General features: G+C 38.4%; 1 protein-coding gene across 6 annotated transcripts in view; it reads right to left on the reverse strand.

Annotated features, from left to right (window-relative positions):
• The window catches only part of IQCM (IQ motif containing M), a 649280-nt gene that overhangs the window by 105780 nt on the left and 522719 nt on the right, over positions 1 to 20781 (reverse strand). The window contains exon 15 of one of the 6 annotated variants that reach the window (XM_078445705.2): positions 4967 to 5118. The exons of the other annotated variants lie outside the window; for them this stretch is intronic. Coding sequence (XP_078301831.2) covers positions 5030 to 5118 — 89 coding nt within the window. The 3' untranslated portion in view covers positions 4967 to 5029. Of the gene's footprint in view, positions 1 to 4966; positions 5119 to 20781 lie in introns of those variants that run through there. 6 annotated transcript variants of the gene reach the window in all.

A 20781-nucleotide genomic window follows, 5' to 3' on the forward strand; every position in this document is an offset into this window, starting at 1 on the left:
TGTGTTTCTGTGCTAATCTGACAACTTGGGGAAATAAATTTTGTTTTTTCTTTGAGAATTGGCATTCTAGAACAAGCCGCTGTTGGTCTCTGTTCACATTCAGCTGCAAAGGAAAGAAGAGATAACACTGCACATGGTCGTAGCCCTTCAAATACTGATACTTGCTACCATTGAACACCATCGTTCTTCACTTAAGCCAGGCCTGTGACAAACAGTAGAACTACAAAGTCTTTAACAATAAGGATTCTCAGGCTAAAATTATAATTCCTTTTTGTTATGTGTCTCTTGGATAATGGGTAGGTGTGTATGCAAAAGCATCATGACCCTCCTTCATTTGGGTGAAGAAGGTGCCAGAATACCAAGACACTGGTCTGCTTCTCCATTGACTGGAGAAACTTTATCCTCTCAAAACATCGCTCCAAATATGGTTATCATGTCCTTTGCATCATGCTGAGTTGAAAGTCTCTAACCATTAAGTACAAGTATCCTAAAAAATTCCATTATAGACCTGTAAAATATGCAGCTAGACAAGACGCTCCCACCCTTTTCAGTAAGCAAACTCAATCTGTCTCAGAAACTAGCCCTCTAAATTCCAGGGAGGGACACTGTGTTGTTGATCTTCTCATTGCCAAATTTATTGGAAATTCAAATTTTGGCTTTGAATGGAAAGATTAACAGTTTGCCTAAACAAATTTTTTTTCCTTTTTAAAAAATGTTTTTAATGTTTATTTATTTTTGAGAGAGAGAGGGAGTGTGTGTGTGTGTGTGTGTGTGTGTGTGTGTGTGTGTGTGTGTGAGTGGGGGAGGGGCAGAGAGAGACAGAATCCAAAACATGCTCCAGGGTCTGAGTTGTCAGCACAGATCCCGATGCGGGGCTCGAACTCACAAACTTCAAGATCGTGACCTGAGCCCAAGTCGGATGCTAATTGAGTCACCTGGGTGCCCCTAAACAAATTTAAATTTTTAATTTATTTTCAGGAAGTGATCATCACTTCTGATTCCCAGGCAGCAGTGAATGGTGCTAAAGATAAAGAAGGTGTCAGGGGAGAGGGACTTAAGATTCTAGCATTGCATCTATTCTAATGTACTTGATAACAATTAAGAATGCTGTTCTGTCTGCACTGAGCAGTCTGAGCCACTCTAACATCTGAGGAAGATACCGTTAGTCACATAGAATAACAATCCAATGTACAGAGCGTGGTCCATAAGGAGCTTAATAGGATTCACAAGTTAAAACATCATAAACAAAATACTAGAACAGGTGGCTTGTAGATGAACAAATAGGAAAAGGCAGAAATCTTAAGTTGGAGAGAATACTGGGAGGGAATCAGGTGACTAGGTTGAGTTCCAGATGTACAACCTGCATTGAGGACCCAGGAACTTGCGCTCCCTCTGAACTCTAAACTGGGGATAACAGTATTGTGCCTGCTCACAACATTCCGTCATTCCTCCACAAATGCAACAGAGGTTTGTGTTCAACTTGCAAGGAAGGCTCCCACTGGGATGAAATGAAACATAGTGGCCAAGAGCCAAAGCACTAGAGCTCCACCAAAGTCTCCTTGCAGGAAGTCTGGCAAGTTACTCAGTTCCTTTGTGCCTTACCTTCCTCCTCTGTAAAACCAGGAGAGCCATAGGATGTGCCCCAGAGGACAGTTTTGAGGATGGAACAGTTGATTCTTACAAACGGGCAGAGTAGTCCCTGGCAAACAGTGATTCTTACAAACGGGCAGAGTAGTCCCTGGCAAACAGTCCCTGGGTGTTACCTGTCTCATCACCCCTGACCCCTCCACAAGGTATGGGGAGAACACAGATTTGGCCCTTGCCCTTGGAGAGTGTGCTGTGGCCTTGCTGTTTGCACAGGCAACTTTGTATCCTTAAAGATCAAGCAACATCCTAAATGGAAAAAAGCTTTATAAGTTCTTTATAAACACAAGGCATTATTATCATTATTTGAATTCACCACACCCCCAAGGAAGAAAAAGGACTTTAATGATGTGCATTAAACTAAATAATGCAGAATTTAATTAGTTTAAACTGTGGGATTCTGTAGGAAAGTCTTTTTAGGTGGGCTGTAGCATTGCTTTGAGGAAATAATGAGTCCATTTTAGGGTATTAAATGAGTTCCTAATGCCTTAAAGAATGAATGCACCCCCTGAAGAGCCCTCCTTCAGACTGGCTTGGCACGAGGGCAGAGAGCTAGCTCCTTGTTACCCAGACAGCTCTTCGTCCTTCCAATAAACCATCTCCTCTATACAGGAATAGCCAGGCAATTGCAGAACTCTTCTTATTTATTTTTAGTTTTCCATGCTACTTTTCATTAGGTTTAATCCTTTTTTATTTAAAGTCTTTTGAGTGTTTTCTAGTGTAATTTTTTTATAAAGTTTAAGTTATCTAGACTGGCACCAGAAATTATTTTTTGAAAATGTAAATTGATTCAAACATTGGTTCAGTGTATGTCAATTATTAGGCTGACAGCTGAACTCTTGGATCTCTCGACAATTTAAATATTAATGTAGACTTTCAATAGCATCTTATGTGTTATGTCCAATACAATCAAAAAGGAAATGGATGCACTCCAAATAGCTAGCATTTGATAATGTGCACTCTCTGAAACGCCCGACAGAGATGATCCCAGGGGAAGGGGACATTGCAACATTTCCCATAACATTTTGTCAGCCACGTGGCTTCTTACCCATTCCTAGAAAATGGTGAGTCTAGGGGCACCTGGGTGGCTCAGTTGGTTAAGCGGCCGGCTTTGGCTCAGGTCATGATCTTGCGGTCCGGTCAGTGAGTTCAAGCCCCGTGTCGGGCTCTGTGCTGACAGCTCAGAGCCTGGAGCCTGTTTCAGATTCTGTGCCTCCCTCTCTCTCTCTGACCCTCCCCCGTTCATGCTCTGTCTCTCTCTGTCTCAAAAGTAAATAAACGTGAAAAAAAAATTTTTTTAAGAAGAAAAAAAAAAGAAAATGGTGAGTCTAATTTCATAAAAGTTCCTACACTTAGCTGCATCTAAATGTGGATGGTTTTTGGATTCATGGGAGGAGCTGGTATTAACCAGGCTTTTTTATTTGAACTAAAATCCCTAGCACTTCAGGAATCATCCACTTTCAGAAAACAATGGGCTCCAAGCTTCATCCTATTATCATGAATGGGAATCTTTGGAAGGGAGTTGTTAAGTCAATGGTAGGCCTTGGACAGATTTCAAATGCCCAGGTACTCTTAAAAACTGAATGTATTAGAAACTACAAATATAGACGAATTGTTGTCCATGTTTAAAATTGTATTAGGTAGCATTCATCAAATATTATATTCTACTTTCTTTAGTGAGAGATAAGTAGTAATGGGATAAACTAAAGGAATTTTCAGATATGATTAAATTGACAAAATGATGGTTTCAGAGATAGTTTCTACTCAGAGTACAAATGCCAGTAATTACCTGGTAACATCAAGTCTGTCATAGCTTATCTTTGTACAAAATGGTGGATCAAGAAAGTTTTTCCAAGGGAAATTTTTTTCAAGTGTTTTTTAATGTTTATTTATTCTTTGAGATTGAGAGCATGAGCAGGGGAGGGGCAGAGAGAGGGAGACACAGCATCCGAAGCAGGCTTCAGGCTTTGACCTATTAGTACAGAGCCCGATGCAGGGCTTGAACTCACTAACTGCAAGATCATGACCTGAGCCAAAGTCAGATGCTTAACTGACTGAGCCACCCAGGCGCCCCCCAAGGAAAAATTTTAATAATGAATTTGCAACAACAAGTTTTGGAGTTCTACCTGGGATTGAACCCTGTTTCTAATACTTATTAGTGTGTAATCATGGGCAAATGATTCAAACAAGTCACTGTGTTTTCTCTGGAGATACAATATAATAATGCCTACCTTTTAGATTTGAGAGGAGAAAATATGATAATGTAATTTATGAAACATAACTGGTTCATAGTATGTATGTATGTGTACATGCATTTTTATACATGCTTCCCCCATTACATATACAGAAATTGAGACCTTGACTCATGAATTTACTTCTCTAAGAACACATAGCTCTTCAATAGCAAAATAAGCTTCGAATCTAAGACAAATCTTTTAAATTTCCTCATAGTTAATGTGATCTTAACAAAAACCAGTAAGTCACTACAATGCTCTAATTCTCATTTCTGAAAACTGTCAGGTTGCTTTAATTGATTATTTCAAAATCTTACTAAATACAATCATGAACCCACCTCCCCTCCTCAAGTATGTGAGTTCGCATTCAAGCGAAATAAACCACAAACCAGCATGATAGAAAACTGAGGAAACCTTCAAGATGCTAAAACTGGAAGAAAAGCAATTAACTTGGAAAGCAGGTTAAACCTAAGTACAGCAGACAACTGCTGGTCTTTATTTAGTATTGGTGAGTGAAAAAGGTCCGTTCCATTCACAATGTAAACCAAACCCTGCACTAGACAGCAACATATTAGCATACCCAAAACTTGGATTTGCCACTCCAGATTTTACTTTGCTCTCACCCATATTTTGCTTTAGCTTATGTGTTTTGATAGGCAGTAATAATGATAATTAATAATGCCTCTTCCTGAAATTCTCCCAAGTTTTGTTTGAGACTAGCAGTCTGTGCTAAACACCAATTCCCTTCAGAATCAGGAGCAATGCAAATGTAGTGCCACTAACACTTGAACATGCACGTGAGGGATATGAGTAATCGTAAGATTAAATCTTTGATTTCAAGATGTTTGCAATATAGTTTGGGAAACTATTATTTAGAATTAGGTTACTTTATAAGTGACGAAAATTCAAAATATAGCCACCTAAACAAGTATATTTCTCCTAATACTGCTGTATAAAACTATCACAAATTTAGTGACTTTAAACAACAAAAATGTATTCTCTCACAGCTTGGCGGGGGGGCGGCAAATAGGCAAATATCCAAAATCAAGGTATTAGTAGGGCCATGCTCCCTCTAGAGGCTCTAATGGAGATTCTTCCCTTACCTTTTCCATCTTCTAGTGGCTTCCCACAGGCCCTACAGCCGGATCACTCTAATTTCTGGTTCTTGTCTTCATATCTTCTCCTCCTCTGTGTGTCCGATGCTTCTCTGCTGCCTGTGTGTCTCCCTTCACTGTGTCTGCTGTAAGAACACTTGTTGAATTGAATATGGGGCCCACCTGGATAATTCAGGATGCTCTCATCTTGAGAGCCTTAACTTAGTCACATTTGTAAAGACTTTCTCCAAATAAGGTTACAATCACAGGTTCTAGGGATTAGGACATGGGTGTATCTTTTGGGAGGACATAATTCAACCCACTGCAAGAAAGGAGAAGCTTATTTCTCTCTTATAATACCTAGGCAAAGTGCCAAAGGCTGACAGGATTCTCCTCAGTGTATCAGCAACCTGGACTCCTGCTATCTGGTTTTCCTGCTAAAACGGGCTTCCTTTCTGAAGACCAGCTTACAAGCCAAGATGGCTGATTCAGTCATTGCATCTGATTTTAAGCCGGTAGAAGGAAAAATAGGGCTCATGAGAGAGTTCCAAATGAATGGCAGGGCTGTTGACCCTGGTGTCTCAGACTCCTCATTAGAGAAGAAATAAAAACTCCATATTTTAGTACTTTGTAAGTTAAACTAGTTTTTCTATCACTTCCAGCAAACCAGGCCATAAAAATACATACACATTTTTTAAAATTATTTTTTAATGTTTATTCATTTTTGAGAGAGAGAGAAAGAGAGAGACAGAGCAGGAGAGGGGGAGGGGCAGACAGAGAGGGAGACACAGAATCTGAAGCAGGCTTCAGGCTCTGAGCTGTCAGCACAGAGCCCAATGCAGGATTCAAACCCATGAACTGTGAGATCATGACCTGAGCCGAAGTCAGATGCTTAACCCACTGAGCCACCCAGGCGCCCCCATGCACGTATTAAAGACTATTAAGCCATGCAAAGCAGCATATCATAGGGACTGTGATAGAGTCCAGAAGAGGGGAGAACTCTGTGGCTCAAATGATCCAGAAACAGCTTGTTCCTGATCATTATCAGAATTAGTGAGATTTGACAAGGTGGGAAAAATGAACTTCCAGATGATGTCAAGACTTAATTGATCTTTCTGGACCATAAAATCCCAACAACTTGGATTTCAGTACTTACTTGTTGCCTGAAATCACTTAGATTGTATGTTGGGAACAACAAAAAAAATATCATTCTGAAAGCAATCGGTGTTATATTACTCACCTCTTAGGTTCTGGAGTGCTGTCAGAGCAGCACCAGAAGCAGAACCAGAAGAAACCTAAGATTTACCTAAGATTGCAAGGCACTATCTGAGGAACAACAACCAAAGGGGGTGGGGGGAACAAACAGATATGGGAGATAGGAAGAGAGGTAGAGAGCCTGAGTTTTGAGGAGAACAGAAGAGTTTGAAGAAGATGCTGCTATTTTAAAAACTGCTCCCCACACCCTGCTTGCCCCATATTTGCTACCACTACAAGAGAACTTAGGACAAGCTTATCCTATTACTGAGGGTTTTGGAGCAGCGTTATAGACAAGACTTAACACAGGGACAAGAAAGTACTGGGGAAAATACTTGCACCTGGAAGATAAAAACAACAGCAGCAAAACTTAACAAACTACATAATACAAATCTCAATTACGATCACTTAAGATGAAGGTAGATAACTACTTTTACTCGTGTAGAGATGATTGAGAAGCTAGGCACTGCGCTAGCCACAACATTTACTCCCTCAAAATCACAGAAAAATGGGTAAGATGCAGACAGAACACACAAATATGGCATAAGATATTGGTTGTTTTCATGTTGATTTCAATAGCATTCTACTTTTATTGCCTTTTAAAATTATCATGCACAATATGCAAATAAACACCCACCATGAGTATTTTTTCCATAAATTACTTCTCCCTGTGCTGAAAGGAGCCCAGGGGATTACCAACCGGTGGTGCAGGTACGTGGTATTTACTTGCTACACAGTGCCATCTGGTGGCAAATGTGGCAAATTTCAGACACAGGGTCCCTGAGCTCTAGACAGACTCACAGGGGCTAGGGGCCTTGATGTGTCAGCCCAATGGAAAATAAGTAAATACACTGGAACATTTGTCAAAGTTGAAGATCAAGTTATTTGTTAATTATTCTCGTTAGTACTCCTAATATGTAGCTAATGTATTTCCAATAAAAATGAACTCTTTTATGAACAAATTGATTCATAATAGCAACAATTCTCAATCTTCATTAACACTGTAGTTTTTAAAGTCCTATTCTTATTTAGGAATGCACAAGATGGCTATGGATATTATGCCTTTCTCACAAATGGAAAATGAAGCTCTGGTAGGCTAAAGAAATCGCTCAAACTCACAAAGCTAAAAATAATGGTGCTGCTAAAGCCCAAATAAAGACTCTCTGTTACTAATCTGTGTGTCTTTACACTGATCCTGTTAGCCTAGGCTTAAAATGAAATGACGCAATTTCAGTTGAAACTAGATTGAAGCTTTCGCTTCCGTGCAAAGTGGGTCTTTTGAATTAGATGGCGCTTCATAAAGTAACAGTTCCAAGCCACCCCTTATGGGATCTGGAGGAAGACTCTGGGAATGTTGGTGGAAATGGCTGTGCATTCCTAAAGATCAATAGGTGATTTTTTTTCTTGTTTTCTCCCCAGCCCTTGTACTCACATATATGAAACACCACCTGTCTTTGTGTTTTGCTCTGCCTCCCTGTCTTGGGATTTACTCTTTATAACTGCTTTTTATCAGAAGCAACACCTACTTTCCAGTAGACCTTCAGGTGGCCCCTCACTCCCTCCTGGTAGATGTATTTCTTTCAGAGTTAATCAAAGAATGATATTTAAGGTGGCATCTCTTATTAGGCATCTAGATGACTTATGCCATTCGTATCAATGAGACCTTTTCAACCCTAATATCTGTTCCAGAGATTTATGGAGTACAGCCTTGAAATTTAATTATGGTGATGTTTCAGAGACTGATGGACAGCTTTAAGCATCTTGCCTTAACATCGTTAGACAGTCCCAAGTTTCAGTGCTATAAAAGATTGAAGATCAGGCTACTGCATGTCTTACCTTCATTATGATCTATAGGTATAAGCCTACATTTCTCAGACTCTGTCAGAAGGTTTTTTATCTTGTGAGAAACTATTGAAATTTAAGGCCATTTTTTCAAAAGCCTATTTAAACCTATGGGTATGGTCCTGATGCCGTCAGTATTTTGGTCATTCCTTTATGGCTGCTTATATTTTTAGACTTGAGCAAAGAGTCCTAAAACCATTCCAGGATCAAAAGTTATTAATGTATTCATTTAAAATAACCTTCTGAGGGGCGACTGGGTGGCTTGGTCGGTTAAGCGTCCGACTTCGGCTCAGGTCATGATCTCAGGGTCCGTGAGTTCGAGCCCCGCGTCGGGCTCTGTGCTGACCGCTCAGAGCCTGGAGCCTGCTTCCGATTCTGTGTCTCCCTCTCTCTCTGCCCCTCCCCTGTTCATGCTCTCTCTCTGTCTCAAAAATAAATAAACATTAAAAAAAAATTTTAAAAATAAAATAACCTTCTGAGAAAAATGCTACTTATGCATTATGATGTTTCATTTTATTGGTTCATCAAAGTCATTTTGAAAATATATTTGAAAATTTATCCCAAAATGTAGAACATTTTCTTTCCCAAAGCTACCACACCAGTGAAAACCCCAAATTTCTCTTTTCCTTTATGCCATTTATCATCAGCCGCAATAAAGATTTTGGAATTAGAACTTAGGTAGCAATTTTGGGATGATGTATTAGCCCTTCTTCAGCTATGTTTGCTCTAGAGAGGTGATTAATATAAATGTCAGTTTATTTGTAAACTAGGAATATGTAACACAGAAAAAAAGACACAGGGAAGAACTGATACTGCCATTTCCAGAGCCTCGTTTTAGACCCTAAATGAACTTTAGTTGGGGAATGGCCATCGCTGATAAACGCTAGAAGTGATATTGCCTAAAGTGACAGAAAATACAGTGGCACCCATCTCTTTTCAAGGTTAAGAAGTTGCTTACTCTGTCTCAAGAGCTCAGTATATAAACACAGTTTACAAGGAACTTTAAACTGATCACTAAAACCTGTGTATATTCAACTGTTAAATCAAAAGGAAGCCTGTGGTGTTGATCAAGCCCAATAATCATTCTTTAATATCACCAGGGAGATAGCAACATGATGAAAAGTATAAGGATGGTATAAATCAACTGAAGAAATTCTGAGCCAAAGACCTTCATTTTTAAAAGGCAGAGATTAAAATCACCAAGCTAATAAGATCTGCTCAGGGACCTAGAAATGTCAGCCAAAAATATGGAAAATGTATCCCCCAAGAGTAAGCTTTACTAGGTTGGTTTATAAATAATAGTTATCTGCTGAAAACAGACCATTAAGCTTGCTGTTTAGCTTAAAGGTAGTATTTAGTTAGAATTCTATATATGGGATGTCTTATTCATATATTAATGTTCCTGTCTAATGGATAGGAAAAGAAATAACTATTCAAAGGAGATTATGCATTAGTTTCCTAGCTCTTTCCTGACATCTGACATTCCCTTTATGCTGCAAATACTACTGCTTTGTAAACATCTCCCCTGACCCAAGATCTTCACAAGGTACTCTTGGTAACCCCTCATATTATTTTGACCACCTAAGGTAGTGAGTGGTATGATCTATTAATTTGGCAGTCAGTCCCAATAGATTGGGGGTTAAAGAACAAAATAGTGTCCTAGTAATGTTGCCTCCAAGGCCTATCTCTGTTCCAGACAAACAGCAAGTGCTCAGTGCAAAACTGTTGATCTTTATTAATTCTCTCACTATGTCTCAACATAGACATATCTCCAACCCAGCTGATCGACTTCTGATCGCCAGACAATGAAAATCCCTTCTTCTGTCGTTTGGTTTATACCATATATCCTTCTAGGAGGTTCTGGTTCTTTACTTTCTAACTCTTTCCATTTTTTTAGACAATTTTTAACGCTTATTCGTTTTTTGAAAGACAGAGAGAGAGGGAGCGCAAGTGGGGGAGAGGCAAAGGGAGAGGGAGACACAGAATTCGAAGCAGGCTCCAGGCTCACAGAGCCTGATGCGGGGCTCACACTCACAAGCCATGAGATCATGACCTGAGCTGAACTCAGATGCTTAACTGACTAAGCCACCCAGGCACCCCATAACTCTTTCCATTTTTATAAGTTACAGTCTACGAGACATCCCAGAGAAAACAAACTTTTCTCTCCTTTCTCTTCCTACAACATTGACTATTTTCCCCAATTCTCCTAGCTCATGTTAGTACATGCTATCTTGTGTCACTGCTATGTTTCTAATTAACAATCAGAATTCCAAAACAAGACTGAGTCTCTTCAAGGACAGGAGTCATGTCTTGGATTTTGTCACACAGCAGTTACCTAGGGTGCTACATTAGCACATGCAGGTGCCCAGTAAATCTGAGTTTAAAGAACGCTGGTTCAATGCTCATCTAATGATAACATAGCATAATAAAAATGAAGCCCGGTGCCTGGCAGGCAACACAAGTGCAATTCTGAACGTTACCTTGATAAATTATGTGAAAGTTCAGGCTGAAAACAGGTAATGCAAAATGATTTGATAAAATTAATTTTTAAAGAAAATTTGAATCATTACAGTGAAAATGTGCAAAATCGTACTCATCATTCAGAACATAAAAAAAAAAAAAACACGCCACTTTTTCAAGAATGATTCCCTTATTCATTTCCCTCCCCTTCCCAGCCAAATCAGAAGCAATGGTTTCCTAAGATAAATACTCCAAACCTAGCATTTATTTCTCAACTATTTGGTTTTTCTCAGCTATGCTTAAAGTATCATCTCCATTTGGAATGTACTTAATTGAACATAATGTGTTTTGTCCTCTTCTAAGCCATAAGGTATTTGAGGGAAGGAGATCAAGTTTAATTTATTTTTGAAATAGTCCCAACACGTAGAGCATGGCTTACCTGTAGAAGGGCCTCACTGTGTGCCTGCATGCCTACATGAATGAATAAGGGTCTACATCATTACAATAGGGGCATTCAAGTTAAAATTCTGTACTGGAGACCAGCAATGGTTCTCAAGTCCTAGAAGCACACTTTTTAATTTTAATGTTTATGAAATCACAACACCTCTTACATTGGATGTGCACATTTAGTGTTGTTATTGTGGAGTGTGTGTGTGTGTGTGTGTGTGAGAGAGAGGGAGGGAGGGAAGGGAGAGAGAGAGAGAGAGAGAAAAGCAGTTATTAATTGGTGGCACATCTTAGAATAAATAGCATCTTTGAATTGAGAAACTAGAATACAGGTCAAAACTTCTGACTTAAAGATTAGCTGGGTTTACACATGTCTACAAGAAAGAGTACATGGTTCAATGTGAGGAAAAGAATCTCCATCTTCCCAGAGAGGTGCAGAGTTCTTTGTCTGATGTATTGCATCCCTAGAATGAGATGAGTAAGTATTTGCTATGACTAGAATACATACTCATCTCTAAAAAACTGCAGGAGTTGTTTAAAAGAGAGCTAGCCAACTGCCCACTGTTCTTCCTGCATCCCTTTGTTCTCAGATGTTAATCCGTTATCTCCCATGCCCCCATTATCACTGTGATTCATGGCCATCTTTAAATATAGATGGATTGCTTAGTTCTATCTTCATTCATGTTTTGCCTGAACGTTCTCATTCATGATAAAGACTAGTTGATTTGGATGTGTAAAATCTTGGGTTCATAGCCAAACAACAGTTGGCCAGTTTGCAAATTAAATCCTCGGTTATAAAGAGTTCCAGGAAAGAACAGAAAATGTGGATCACATAGTGTACCTAGAATTCTACTTCTAGAAACACATTCCCTGGCACCAGACATGCTGATGGTATGATGTGAGCATAACCTTAATCACAAAGGACAACAGGCTAAGCTTCCCACACTGTGTACAAGAAATAATCAAGATGACAGAACCCTTTCTGATCCCCTGCTACCTACTTCGGGATTATCCATAAGGTTTATAAAAGTAAATAGAGGAGAAAAATCACACACTGATTAACTTTGGACAATGGTCAGGGCAGCCTCTTAAGTATATATATATTCAGGAAGTGTCTGATAAAACAAGAAGTCATTGTTCTTAGGCATATGTATGGGAAATGCTGTTGTTTTTCCTTTTTCATAGCATAGCGGTCTAACCACTACCTGTATGTGTGCATGTGTCTGGGTAGGGATGAGTAAGCAAATGATAAAGAACATGTATTGAATCAAATCATATTTTGAAGTGTGATCATTGCTATAAAAGACTGCAGTTGTCCTTGTGAGTCTAAAGAGTTAATTTTTTTCTAGCATGATTTCATTTTATGTCCCAAAGAATCAGATTACTCCCAGAAAAATGCCACTTAAGTGGGAAAAATAAAAGGAGGCAAGAAAGGGATAGACAAAAAAGCAGGCTTGAATGCATAATGAATGCTTTGCAACTCATTGATAGACAACCCTTAAAACAAAGCATTGTTGTGTAAAATGTTCTAGAGAAAAGAATTCAAGAGTTTATCAAATGAGTTATTGGAGAAGAATTTTTTTTAAATCTGCCAGAAATGTACCAGGCCATTATTGCATCTTATAAATTATTTATTATTCTTAGATATGTCATAAAGCCCAACACAAATAAAGAAAAAATGCTGACAAGACAGAAACATCATTGTGAATATAGAGATAGCTTTCTGAAGCCTTGCAAAAACTCTCTAAGGATCTCTGCACCCTGCCCCCCACATTGTCACCACTTTTGTGTCTTGCTTCTTTGTATTTGAGGGTGTCAGCACTTCGCTCCTCCAACAAGACCACCCATTCTTGTTTCTCTTTGCATGACTAAGCTAATAGACCACAAACCATTTGTGTCTGGGTGTGTGTGTGTGTGTGTGTGTGTAAGAGAGAGAAAGAAAGAGAAAGAGAATTAGCCATGAAAAATTAAGTAAAATATGATTGTGAAGAGAAATCCAATTGTAAAAACATCTATTAATATGACTGCCTAGTTTATATGCAACTCTGCAAGATTTTGCCATTTCTCACGACTGCCTTAGCTCTTCCAGAGTCTTATTTAATAGAGCAGAGAAGTCTCCCTAGTCTTTCATTCTTATGAAGCAGGCTAATGAAATATCATAGAAATGGTTTCATTTTAACACTGGGAAGACATTAAGTATCTGACTGTAAAATACTTTTCTCCTTATTCACTTTTAAGGGTCTTATGGAAATGAGTATGGTTTTAAGTAAAAGCAGTAATTTCAAAGTTGCTTAGTCACATGAGGACACACTATCTTCCATATTTTGCTTTATTCTTTGCCCATTACTCCTTTCCAGTTCTGGAAGCACATTTTTCTTCTTCATGGCCTTTCTGGTGAATGGCTAAAACTAGATCCCAAATCCCCTTAGGACAGACATTCTGTCTTGGGTACCTTAGTATCCTCTGCAGCATTTCATCAAATGTTTTGCAGATCACAGATGTTCCATAAATATTTGTCGATTTTAGTGAGTATGTGTGCGGAGTGGGTGGCAGAGAATCTTTCACCTCCTCCCAGTATGCACCAAGAAAACTCTAGGGCACCAAGTATCATATCACTTTATCTGATCTTCTCCAGGGTAGGGGTCCCAGAGGTCACAGCTCTGATCTTTTTTGTATCTAGGAAATCATACTAAATAATACAGCTATTTGCGATTTAACTCCTGTTTGTGAGCACAACAACCCTAAGAAGACAGCTTGCCTACTGTTAACTGTTAGCCACATGGCTCAACATTTTCCTGACTTCCATTTTCTTAATCTTGTATCTAAATAAATATACTCTTAATCCATTTTTTTTCCAGAAACATTACTATATATTTTGTTAAAGGTTGCTCTGGCAATATTCAGATGAAATAAAGTCAAGTATGGATGGTCTAACACTTAGGAGTAAGCAGAAAATTTGAGGCATTATAGAAAGAACCATAGTAGGACCTGGGGTATGGTAAGAGATGTCTGTGAAGGCTGAAGTTGCCCGCGAAAGATGCGGCAAATGGAGAATTATTTCAATTTTATACTGTTCTTTTTGCCACATTCAGGGCCTTGGAAAAACCAGAACTCGGGTCACTGGGCATAAAGGCCTCTATGACTCTCACATAAATATGGAGTGTATGGCAGTGAAAGGAACAATTGGCGGGTGGTGAGGAAGCCTTATTACTAACAGCTGAGAAATCCGGGACATTTCTCCTCTTGACTGCAGCTTCTTTGATTGTAAAGTGAAGGCATTAGACTGGATTATTTCATATTTTTTAATGTTTATTTATTTTTGAGAGAGAGAGAGAGCTTAAAGGGAAGGGCCAGAGAGAGAGAGAGAGAGAGAGAGAGAGAGAGACAGAATCTGAAGCAGGCTCTGAGCTGTCAACACAGAGCCTGATGTGGGGCTCGAACTCATGGACTGCAAGATCATGACCTGAGCCAAAGATGGACACTTAACGGACTGAGCCACCCAGGCGCCCCTGGATTATTTCATTTTTAGTTTTTTGTTTACATTTATTTATTTTTTTGAGAGACAGAGACACAGCATGAGTGGAGGAAGGGCAGACAGAGAGAAGGAGCCATAGATCTGAAGCAGGCTCCAGGCTCCGAGCTGTCAGCACAGAGCCCAAGCCTGACACAGGGGCTCTAACCCACAAACCATGAGATTATGACCTGAACCGAAGTTGGAAGCTGAACCTTCTGAGCCATCCAGGCGCTCCTGGATTATTTCATTTTTCAATCATTGTATTGTATTCTATGGAATCCATCTGTGATATTTTCTTTCTGCAGTGCCCTATAATCTATCACTCCACGAGGACTCCTGAGAATGTATCCGTGTCTGTTTTCACCCCTCTTTTGGTTCAGACCCTCATCAGTGTTTTCCCTACTTTTGTCTTTACTGCCTAATTTACCCTGTACATTTAGTCTTTGCTAACCATGACTTAAACTGCATCATTTCCAGCTCCAGTATCTTCCAAGATGTCCCACGATTAGAGAACATGATTCACTTACCTTAGCCCAGAGTGACATCTGTTTTTTGTTCATTCTTTACTGAGAAGTTAGCTATTAGCTGACTTCTTATCCCTGATGTCAAGTTAATAGGTGTGAACACTACTTATTTCTTGATTTCAAACATAACCCTTGCTGGTGTGATTTAGGTCCAATTTCTTTCCTACATCACTCTACTGCACAGCGATCTCTTTCTCCCCTAAATCTCTATGGTGCTGTCTCTTCCAATCGTATCTTCCTTACCATTTATTGCTTCACTTGTCTGGATCTGCCAGTTATTATTTATGTGGCTCTCGGCAAATTACAATTGCTGAAGTCTTCAGTTGCTCTATCTGTTAAATGCGAATGGCAGATGCATATACCCACAGATGGTCTTGAATCCCCTCAGATAATACGTACAAAGTACTTTGTACTGTGCTCAGTTCCTAAGAATGACTAATACTGTTACCTAGACAATATGTATCATGTCCTTTTTCATTATAAGGAGTTTACTCTTAATTACAACAGAGCACAAGACAAGGAAAAATAAAAGCGACCTAGAGGTCTGGGTAGAATGCCGTGTGTACACAAACATATGACTGCTCTTCTTATGACAATAAAAATGACCAAGAGTACGTCAAAATGGGGAGTGTGAGGAATCTGTGACAGAACAAGACTTGAGGAAGATATCGTCTTCTTTATGGAATTTTCAAAGATTTTCCTGAGAGAAATAATGGCAATAAAACCATACGGAGAAGAGACCCTCAGAGACATATTCACTTCTCTATGCAATAGGGGTGGGCTTTTGAAATCCAGGTAGAAGAGCTCAGGGACTCCATAAACACCATCTATTTGGGTGGATTGAAAGTGACGGTGAACTACAGGGCAGAAGAGGCTTTCCTTGGGCAGTTGTGGATTGAGGACACTTGAGAGAAACTAAGAGGGTATACAGAGGGTCATGGGCATTTACACACAGCAGAGGCTTCCTTCAAGCTGCCTGTCTGTTCTTGAAAAGGCAGTGGGTGAGCCATGAGCATCCTCTCCCAGGCGACACTGGTCCCATTAACCATTACCCAAAGACAGTGCCAAGACCATGTTCCTCTTTTGGAGATTGCCTATTAGTTACACAAAGAAACAGAAAGCAAACGGCCATTGAGCCAAGCTTTAAACTCAGTATTGTTTGACTCCAAAACACTAAAATAAAATATTTAAAGAATAGGAAAGCCATAATATAATTGCCTGAAGATGGGCATCGAATCCATTTTTAAATGTTTGAATGTTATAAATACGGTTGCAAGAGTGGCAATTTTATTTTTGAAAAATAAAATATGTGATATTGTGAGAATTTTTAAAACTGGAACTATAAATTAAATTATATGAAAATAAACCAGGATTTGGGTGAGAAGGTAAAGTATGGCAATGTTTCCATCCTGCATCACAGGAAGCCAGTGAATACCATTTTGTTCTTGATATTGACAAAACACTTGGAAATTAAATACTCTTCTAAATAAAATATACTAAAACTGAATTTATCAAATATATAGGGAGTATAATGACAACACTGCATATTAAAACCCATGGACCCCAGCCAAAGATGAAATTAAAAGCAAATTTACATCATGAAAAACTTTGATTAAAACAAGGAGAGGGGCACCTGGGTGGCTCAGTCGGTTGAGCTTCTGACTTTGGCTCAGGTCATGATCTCACTGTCTGTGAGTTCGAGCCCTCATCGGGCTGTGTGCTGACAGCTCAGAGCCTGGAGCCTGCTTCAGATTCTGTGTCTCCCTCTCTCTCTGACCCTCCCCCGTTCATGCTCTGTCTCTCTCTGTCTCAAAAATAAATAAACATTTAAAAAAAATTTTAAAAAAACAAGGAGAAATGAAGATATGCAATTTAAAGAAATAACAAAATCGTTCAAAAGAAAGGAGAAATAGAAGGGATTAATAAAGAGATATATGCAGAAGTGAATAAGTATAAGAAAAAATAAATCTATAAATAAAAGAAATTCCTTCTATCCTATCATTCAAAAACTGTCTTATAGATGTTAATAAAATATGGAATTATGTTTGATGTGGCATGATTTAAAATATTGGATCCATAGACACCTAAAAGTTAATTTTAGAAATTCTGTAGGCCAACTCAAAGAAATAAATTTTCATATTTCAATATAGCTAAAGCCGAGGATGAAGTTTTCGTCTAATCCTGAGGACAACTGAGATGGTCTGCTAGCAAATAAAGGCTATGAGGGAGACAGAAGCTTCACCTTGGGAGCCCATGGGAGTAACTAAAAGAAAAGGTTATAATCCTACAAACACCCAGAGCTGAGACATAATAAGCGATCCACAGACTAAAAAATAGGACAAATATGCCGCATGTATTAAGGAACAAAATGATCACATCAATATAAGTATTTTAAAAAATCAGCGTCTAGAACTAGGAGGAGCATGAGATTTTATTTATCCTTCTCTCAAATTAACAAATTATCCCACCACAATTTCATGAAGCTGGCAGAAGATACAAAACCCATGGGTCAGAGACAAAAACCTTATGAGTATCATGTTTATATTAATTCCTCTTTCACCCAAGTTCTAGAGGAAGTGATGTGGGGTGGGGCCCAGTGGTTGCTGGGCACACAGTGGGTTTGCAATCATAGCTGAAGAGCCTTGAGCTGGAACCCAAATCTTTTGTAACGGACTGCATGCAAACCTCCTTGACCTCTGTGGCAAAGCAAGATATTATCATATTATCTTTATTATGCTCGGCAGGAAACAGATCTGTCTTCTGCTCCAGAGGGAGACATTATCTTTATCTTCCAAAGCTGTTTGCTCTACAACATCTTTGGAAAGTTATCCTAGGACACAGGCCGCCGTGCCTCTGCTCACAACATGTGCAGAAATGAGGGAGACCTATGGAGAATTGTCTCTGAACACACACAGATGCTCTGAACTGCAGATGCTGACTTACAATTGCTCTGCATCTTAACCTGTACATATCTGTGTAACAGGCTATAGAGTAGATAGGATCCAGGATTTACTTAGCAACGCTTAATAATTTTTCCAAGCAAGTCAGATAGTTCAGCCAGTAATGTACAAATCTAAGAGTTAATTATTTGAAATTATTTTTTACGGGAAAAAAATAATAGCCAGACAGCCTGGATGAAAAATTTAAAAATGCAGAAAAATAGAAATTAGGAAAAGTATATAATACAAAAAAAGAGGTCAAAAAACATCATAATAAAATACTATATTTAACTAAATGATATATGATTTTCTAAGAAACACGAATTATCTAATTTTTGGCACTTTAATCCTTCTGGAATAAATTTTGGTATACAATATGGCAGTGGCATTGAATTCTGAAACATTAATTTATCAAATATATCCAATACCTGATATCTCAAATGTACTATATAATTCATCTTTAACCTACTGACATATGTAGAGAAAAACCTAAAATAAAATAGTATAACATTAGAGATAGTGAAAAATGGTCAACAGATTTGATTTGTGATTTTATCACTGTCCATTCTGTCTAGGCAGTAGTGTAGGGCAGCATTTAAGAGTTTAGATGCAAGAACCTGCCTTCCTCAGTAAGAAAACTCACCCATCCCAAAATAGCTGAATGACTAGGGGCATGTTATGTTACCCCTTAACTTTTCTGTACCTTGATTTTGTCCACTGTAAAATGCAGATAATAAATGTACATACCTCTATCTGGATTAAATGAGTTAACGATTATAAAGTGTTAATATAGAACCTGAGACAAAGAAAGCACACCGAAAGTGTTAACAGTTGTTATTTTTTGCTATTTTTCATTTAGCACAGCAAAATATGGCAAATAGAGATGACAAAAAATGTAACATGTCTGAGATTCAGATTATTTAGTCTTAATTTAAGAGAAACCTACAAATCTTTAAGAAAAAACAAAGACCCTGATGGAAAAATTGCTAAGAGACATAAGCAGGTGACACACACACAAAAATACAATGAAAAATACTATTAAAATATTTAATATTTTATGTGTTAAAATATTTAATATTCTGTGAAAATAGAAACAACCAGGTCTTTTCCTATCATATTGCAAAGATTAAAATGAGTGGAAAAATATGCATAAAAATGCTCAAATAGTGCTGAAAGAATAAGCATAGAGACATATCAATTGCCTGAAGGAAATATGTCAATATGGATCAAAGCCTTAAGTGTTTGAAGAAGAAATCCCACCACTCTACATTTATTCCAATGATAAAATCAAATGTCTATAATGTGTGTACACACCTAACAGAGTGTTATTTATAACAGCAAAACATTAAAAAGAACCTAATGTCCAGCAGGAGAGCACTGATTATGTATATTATGGTGCATCTTTACGATACCAGGTTCAGGACTGAGACAAAGTTGAGGCAAGACAGGTGCTCAGAGCACATGATGTAGGGAACCACTCACAGTCACTGTCATGGCTAAGTGCCAACACTGATCGTACAAGCCTCCAGGAGTGAGCACCTCTTCAAATATTGCTACCGAGGCAAAATTCTTTTGCCTCACCCTAGGCCAGATCCTAAATATGAAACTTTCATATTTATAAGTGTTTATAACATGATATAACACTTAAAATCATGTTATAAAAGATTGTCTAATGATCTAAGACCATATTTTTATATATTTCTAATGCAAAATCTAGGCTTGACACAAAGGCAGAAATAATACTAGGATAACATTAGTCTAACTCTCGTCCTATTACTTATTCAACATTTAATTTCTTGCTTTTTTTTTTTTTTACTATTTTGAGTAGTGTTATGATGACTCTCCTTGTATATAATTTTTTCTATATATCATACATTATTTATTTTTGTTTGTTTCTTGGAATTGGAATTGTTAGTCAAAAAGTATGAACATTTTTAAGACCCTTGATAAAAGTTAATGATTGCTTTCCAGAAAGACTCCATTTTTATACCCTCAAGTGAGCAGTGTGACTCTGAAAGCCTCCAAATATGTGTCACCCCTTCTACTGAAGCTCAAATGCATGAAAATTTTGGATTATTTCTCCAACTCACCAACTATAGAAACTTCTAGCGAGGTCAAGACTTGATTGTATATACTTTTGTTTTCCTTTCTGTGCTTTGCATATTAACCTGCATTAAAAGCTTACTAGGCACTAGTTGATTGGTAGTACCTCGCATATATTTTTTCTGCTACAACTTTATACACTTTTTTAAAAAAAATATTTTTAATGCCTTTATTTATTTTTGAGAGACAGAGAGTGAGCAGGGAAGGGGCAGAGAGAGAGAGGGGGGACACAGAATCTGAAGCAGGCTCCAGGCTCTCCACTGTCAGCACAGAGCCCGACGTGGGGCTTAAACTCACAAGCCGTGAGATCATGACCTGAGCTGAAGTCAGGTGCTAACCAACTGAGCCACCCAGGCGCCCAACCTTATATACTTCTTAAACTTATGAGTTCCTTTTCTTCTCTTTCCTTTTTTTTTTTTTTTTTTTTTTTTTATCTTCTGGTCGCAGCAATATGAATAGAGGCTGGCCAGAAGTCAAGGGAAGACAAAGGAGCCAGCTGGCTTCAGCAGCTCCTATAATTCTGTACAAATCACAGTGTGGAGAATACTGAAAAATGGCGAATTAATGTCGAAGGCCTTTCAGGAGAACTTCTCCCTCCACAGACTGCTATCCTTGATTGCACTGTGCTGATATTGCATACAAAATGCTGCACAGGTAATATTGAGAATTTACTAAATTAAACTTTGAGCGACAGGACATTAAAATCCACTTGAAAAAGAAAACCAA

This window comes from Panthera onca, chromosome B1 (genome assembly GCF_046562875.1).
Source record: "Panthera onca isolate mPanOnc1 chromosome B1, mPanOnc1 haplotype 2, whole genome shotgun sequence".
Lineage (NCBI taxonomy): Eukaryota > Metazoa > Chordata > Mammalia > Carnivora > Felidae > Panthera > Panthera onca.